Here is a 6,498-nt window from a genome sequence, read left to right on the forward strand (position 1 = left end):
GAGCAAGGAGACCCTGCTGCAGTCCTACAACAAGCGCCTCAAGGATGACATCAAGTCCATCATGGACAACTTCACCGAAATCATCAAGACGGCTAAGGTGGCCGTGGGCTGTAGCCGAGCATCGGGGGAGCGGGGCGACCCCGCCGGAGCACCCGGGCTCCTGAGGACGGGTTTGGCCCCGGGGAGGCCCCGAGGGGCGAGTTGGTGGCCCTGAGTGGAGAGCGAGGCCTAGAGGAGGGGGACGGAAGCGGGTTCCTTCCCCAGAGTTCCCAGTCGTTCCTCCCTAGCTGCTGCTGGCCTCCCCGCCTCAGGCTCTGTGGGCAGCCAAGCGCTGTTGCTTATAACGTAATAATAATCTGTCAGGATTTCAGTAAGTAAAGGTGGATATGTCTACTTTTTTTCTGCAGATTGAGGATGAAACTCAAGTCTCTCGAGCAACCCAGGGTGAACAAGATAACTACGAGATGCATGTCAGAGCTGCAAACATTGTGAGTAGCATCTGCTGTTCAAATCACGTCCTTCAGGTACTGCTCGGTTCGTTATCGCATCTGGGGCAGCCTTTGTAATGCTCGCAAGGACTGCTGCTAGAAGACTAACTGATATTTGGGGTGGCTGGGGAAAGCTGGCTTGTCGGCTACAGGCTTCTGTCAGAATCCTCCCGTAATCTGGGATTTTTTACTTTATTCAAAGTATGGGCTGAAAAAGCAGCTTGGGAGATCTTGTTTTAGAATTGAAGCAAAACACTGGTTTGATCTATGTGTGCTGTATGGTTTTTCTCCCTGATACAAGGTCCGAGCTGGTGAGTCCCTGATGAAACTTGTGTCTGACCTGAAGCAGTTCTTGATCCTCAATGATTTCCCCTCTGTGAATGAAGCTATCAACCAGCGCAACCAGTATCTGAGAAGCTTGCAGGAGGAATGTGACAAGAAGCTGATTGCACTACGGGATGAGATCTCCATTGACCTATACGAGCTAGAAGAAGAATATTACTCTTCCAGGTACAAATAGAGCAGTGGACTTCTGCCCTATGACTCCAGCCCTTTTTGGGGTAGTTAGTCCAGACAAACAAGTAGTCCTTAGAGTGTAAGTCTTGAGAACGTTCCCAAAAGAATTTCATTCCTGTTTTTAATTAGGTCAAACTCTTTTTCTGCAACTAAAGCAACTGCCTTTCTTGTAGATACCCTACAGGGTAGAGATGTCATGGTGAAGGAAGTCTTCACAGCATCCAACTCCAGGTGCCTGCTTTAGTTGGCTAGATTTGGCAGATAATTTGCTTAGGCTTCCTTTGCAGTTATTGTAAAAGGACATGAATTTCCTCGAGGGTACAGGCTTCAGTTTGAGGATCCCTCTGGAGGAGCCTCTGCCCCTCTCCCTGGAGAGGCCAGCTTGCTGAGCTGGGTCCTCACGTTGGATGAGATCACCACGTCTTTGTGGTGAGTGCTTTCACAAGTGTCCTGGTTACACAATGTGCCTTTTCCCTTGCAGTCCCCTGCCCCTGGCTGCCTGGAGTCCTCCTGGGGTGAACCTTTGGAATGAGCAAAAAAAGCTTGCTCAGTTTCACAGAATTATGAAGTATTGTGATAGGAATTTCTATGGCATGACTTATTACTGATTTGTTTGTGGGATTTTTAATATTTTTAAAAGACTCTTACTTAGAAAACAAGCTTTAGAGAATTCAGACACTTTATTTTTTTTATTTTCTGACATGCACTCCAGCACTTCTAGTTGATAATGCAGTAAATGAAAGCAGGAGAAAACAAACGAGAACCTGATTATTTTGACTGCACTGTCCAAGATAAGTGAAGTCAAGTGCAATAATGCTATGACAAAAACTTTTCAAAATTTTATTTAAAATTTTAATTACCAGATTTTCTATTTTTGCCTTTCCCTTCTTTAAAAAAATACTGAACGCCTATAACCACAGCTAAGTCACCTAAAACCCTAATTGCTCAGTATCTGTGGAAGTTAGACTGTTGTTTCTGAGTAACATGTATTTTAAGCATAAAAACATATTGATCTGACATAGTTTAGGAACTGCTACAACATTGGAAGAAAACTAGAGGTAAAAGTTTAGAGCTGTTTTTCAAAACTTGACTCATTTTTGGGGCAAACTAGTGAGGGATCCTAGAAATATTGTAGAAATGAAAAGAAACGGTCACAAACCCGAGCACCAGTCCAGGCCCTGATAGTTCAGGGATGCATCCCCGACACAGGCTGCCTGCAGCACAGCGGCGAGCGGTGTCCAGAGTGGTGCTCTGTGGGATGAGAGTGCCTCACGTTTGCCAGACCTGCTCCTCTCATGCTGTCACCAGACTGCCACCACTGCATGTCCGGAGCTTTAACTTCTGGATTAAGAGGTTGTGACCATGCTGGCATGGTCTCTTCACCTGCCTGGCACCAGGTGCCATGTGAAGCAGGTCTTTGTAACAGAACTGGCATGTAAGCACAACTGTTGGCATACAGCACACAGATTTGCTTTTGTGTTCTTTTATTTTTGTGAGGGCGGTCACAAGGTGAGGGCACTTGGCAACTCTGCAGAGCTGTGATCCCTCCACTGAAACCTGTTTTCATGTAGCACTTGGTCATTTGCTTTTAGCACTTGCTCCCATCCTGTGTTCTTTCCTGTCTTTTTCTGCACCAAAGGAATTGTGTGTGTGTAAATATATAATCAGTGATTTATTCAAAGGCCTTTTATACGCCCCAGAGTCGGAGACTGATAATCATGTTTAAGTGACGGTAAATGCAGTAGCCAGTTTGTCCACAAACGGGTGTTCTGTCCTGGGAGCCCACTTGGGGCTCCACCATCTGGAGAGATGGAGCTTGATCCCGTGGGATTTATGGAGAGGTGTGAAGTCCCATAAGGCCAGGACATGGGTTCCATACAGGCCTCACACCAGGCTGCTCTCCCATGCTCCAGTTGTCCTGAAGGTCACTGTTTAGTTTAGTTGAGATCATCTCTGTGGGGAAGTTGTAGGAAAGTGAGCTCCCTGCAGCGGCACAGCTCCACGTGCTGTGGAGCTTAGAGCTGCCCTGTGCTGCGGAGCTTGTTTGGTGCCTGTGCACTGTTCCCAGTAGCTCTGAAACCTCTGCAGAAGGGAGCTTCTGCCCAGTTTGTCGCTGCCGTCGTGCTGAAGGGGCTCAGGAGGCAGCCTCTTGCCCACAGCGAATAGCTGACAGGATGCGCCTCAGTTGTAGGGTTGGGTTTCATCGCTGGGCTTTTTTTGTGTGCGTGGGGGTTGGATGAGGAGACCTTGAAACTAGAGCTGAGCAGATTGTTCAGAAGCAATCTTTGCTTTCTGTCCCTGTATTCAAGTAGTTTCCTAGAGCTGTGCCTTGAGGGGGGTGGTGAGGTCCCTTCCACACACTGAGACACCCTCAGTCAAAGGACAGAGTGGCAGGTTGGGCAGTGCTCTTCTGGGCCATGCAGTAGCTGCCCATTCACTGTGACTTTTGAGGAGCGTTACACGAGAGGCAAAGCTTAGACTTGTGAAATTGGTCTAAGTGGGGCAGCAGAAGAAGCAATTAGATTTCTGATACAGATAAAATTTTATTAGTAACTCCCCTGACAAGATGTGTTGGATGCTTTGGCCAGGTTCTCCTTGGAAACAATGGCCTGAGGTCCAAGACTGACAGAAAAGGAGTCACAGTTCTGGTTCAGTCCTGAAAGTCTTTGGTGGCTGAACCCAGTGTCACTATATGTTGGGCACTGTAGGGAGGGTAATCTTCCAAGGGAGTTTACAAAGGCCTTAGTTATAAAACTTGTATCCACTATCTTCTTACTTCTACTGCAAAACCAGCTGGGTGACGCTGCCAGAAAAGACCTCAGAAGTAGATGCTCGCTACTGCTTTGCGTGCTTATTCCCAGAAGTGGTAGCTCCACGTCCAGCTTGCCTTCTCTCATCCTAAACCCCAAACTTGCATCTAAGTTGCATTGCTCCGTCCTCTGAGATTGCTGGAGCTGTCTTGAGAGTGAGGTTAGTTCTCAACATGTTTCATGTTTGTGCAATTTGAAGTGTGTCATATTTCTATGCTTAAAATATCTCCCTGAGCATCTATTCAAGTCTATACATTAAAATGTAAATAAAGCTGCAACAACAAAATCACTTGACCCACTGGGTTTGTTTTACTTTGAACGCAAGCTGCTTTCCGCTCCAGCACTCACTTTGTCTTGGGTGTCTCTTGTGTGTGCAGCTCTGTCCTCTCGTTGGAATTTGTTTTGGTTTTGTTCCAGTTGCTTCCGTAATTTTGCTTTTTAGTTTTGGCCCTTCCACGCTGTGTTTTCCTCAGAGCACAGGCAAGAATTAGCCCGTTGTTTCAAAACGTTACTTTCGCACGCTGCTGGTTCATCCAGCTCTGTAGTCTGCAGCAGTCAAATCCAGAAAGCTGCTTTTAGAAGAACTGTCAGGTCAGGTTCTGCTGGAACTGGTAGGAGCCATCAGTACTTTTATAATCAGGCTGGAGAGCTTTCACAAAAGACCCAGACCTTCTGGGGAGCACTTTACTGATAAAGGGCAAGGGTGCAAATAGGTGTCGTCTTTATCCTGACAGAGGCAGGCCCTTAAATTTAGAGCAGGATTTCTGTTTTTTTTCCTCATAGAGGTTGTGATCTAGTTCCAAGTGAAATAATGATGGATGAGGTCCTCGCCTCACTCAAATCAATAGCAGAATTCCCATCTTTGGGGTGTCAGGACTTCAGCCCAGATCTCTTCAGGGACTTAGAGCATCTGCACTAGAGTTGAGCCTCTGTTTCAGTTTGTAGCAACAGTTCTGTCTCTGAAATTCTCCTGAGCCTCACGAGGCCCATGAGGTTCAAGACCAGCCTTTAAGGATATCCTAGGGAAGGCCAGTGTCACAAGACTTAGGGTGAATTTGTGATCACAGAACTTAAATCCTTGAACATTTTTTTGCCATTTTCTTAATGCTTTGCTTCTGTCTTGCTCCCCCCACCCTTTCCCTCCCTCCCCTCCTCTCTTATCGCACCTTCTGTCTCTCCTTACTGGGGTTGTTTGTTCTGGAAAGCTACAGTCTGTGTGACAGCAATGATCTTCCACTGTGCGAAGCCTACTGGAGACAAGACTTTGCCACGCTGTCCCCCGAAAGCCTCTCCATGCCTCTGACAGCTGCCGTGGCAGAGCAGAGCGTTGCTACCTCCCAGAGCTCAACTCCGTCACACCCTCACGTGAACGGGCACGGGGCGGGCCCCACGGAGCACTCCTGAAGAGGATCCTCTCTCTGGACCTGTTCTGCCTGCACTGCTGGAAGTCTTCCACCTGCTGTACTGATCAAGCATCTCCCACTGTCAGGAGAAGGCACTGGAGCTGTCTTTGCGGGTTTCTGCTCACTGGCTGGCCACAGTGCCTTCTCTAGCCTGGGACATTGCCATGAGTGTTCCTCTCCCTTAAGAGAACATGATGAGTAAATACAGAGTCGATTCTTCTAACAAATTAGGTTTGCTTTAAATGACAGTTATGTATCGAGTTCATTAGAAATGCAGTTTGTTTCCCTGTGAATCTCAGTAAGTATACACTGGAGTGCTGGGAGTTGGATTTGTTTGGGATAAACTTGAGCCAAATGTGGGGGTGGTGGGTGTTCTGGAGTTTTTACCCTGCTTCCCAAGGCTTTTGATGTTCTGGCTGCTCTAAAGCTCTCTCAGGATGGCATCTGACAGCCTCGGTTCTGCTTTAAACAGGAGTAAGACTCTTACAGTATTTTTTTACACAGCAGTCTTCACTGACAAAGCACTTCACAAACTTGAACTTCTTGCTCGCAGTCGTTTGGGAGGAGGCTCTCAGCAGACGCTTACCAAAGAGCAGTGTTCTCTCTTTTGAAGAGGAAGGAGCAAACTGAGGAATCACACTGAGGTATCGATGATGCCAGTTGCCCAAGGCTGCAGGTAGAAGCCGAACATGCTTTAGTTCGTCCGATTTCCTTTTCAGTGTTTATGCCGAAATTTTCTGTTAACAAGCTAATGTGAAGCCGGTATTGATGTTGGCTGATAGTTTTGTCTGATAAGTCTGGGGATCACTGGGGTGTACAGAGCAGTGAGGGACACTCAGTTCCTCTCGTAGCTTCCTTCCAAAGAAGTACATTTAGTGCTGTCTGCAGCTCTTCAGCAGCTTGGTGCCGCTCCTGCCCTGTCCCTTGGCGGTGGTTCCGCACCGACTTGAACTGCGCTGTGGTTCAACCGGAAGATGGTTGTGACGGCTCCGTGTCATGGGCCCCACAGCCAGGGCCGCGTTCCAACAGCCGAGCTGAGCCTCCCCAACGTGCTGCTGTGACGTCTCCTTCCTTAGCATGTGAATTTTGGTGTGTATTTTATCTTTCTTCCATTCCACTTACTTTGTAACGAGGTGGCTTAATAAAACTCTTTTGTGTAATTTTTAAAGCGTGTGTTTTCAGCCGCCAGGCTTTGTGAGGAAAACAAGAGGATACTGAGCAGGACCGTGCACTGGGGCGAGCGTTTGGCGGGTTTTAGGAAAACCCCGCTCCTCGCAGCCG

At 47.6% G+C, this 6,498-nt stretch overlaps 1 protein-coding gene across 1 annotated transcript; it reads left to right on the forward strand.

Moving 5' to 3' along the window:
* The first annotated feature begins 6 nt into the window (after window positions 1-6).
* Window positions 7-5,407, forward strand: MED22 (mediator complex subunit 22). The gene is made up of 4 exons (XM_009878241.1): window positions 7-97; window positions 408-488; window positions 790-998; window positions 5,020-5,407. The coding sequence occupies exons 1-4, from the start codon at window positions 62-64 to the stop codon at window positions 5,216-5,218; spliced, it is 525 nt and encodes a 174-aa protein (XP_009876543.1). The 5' UTR covers window positions 7-61; the 3' UTR covers window positions 5,219-5,407.
* Window positions 5,408-6,498: the final 1,091 nt, after the last annotated feature.

The sequence above is a fragment of the Apaloderma vittatum genome, unplaced genomic scaffold (genome assembly GCF_000703405.1).
Source record: "Apaloderma vittatum isolate BGI_N311 unplaced genomic scaffold, ASM70340v1 scaffold36861, whole genome shotgun sequence".
Lineage (NCBI taxonomy): Eukaryota > Metazoa > Chordata > Aves > Trogoniformes > Trogonidae > Apaloderma > Apaloderma vittatum.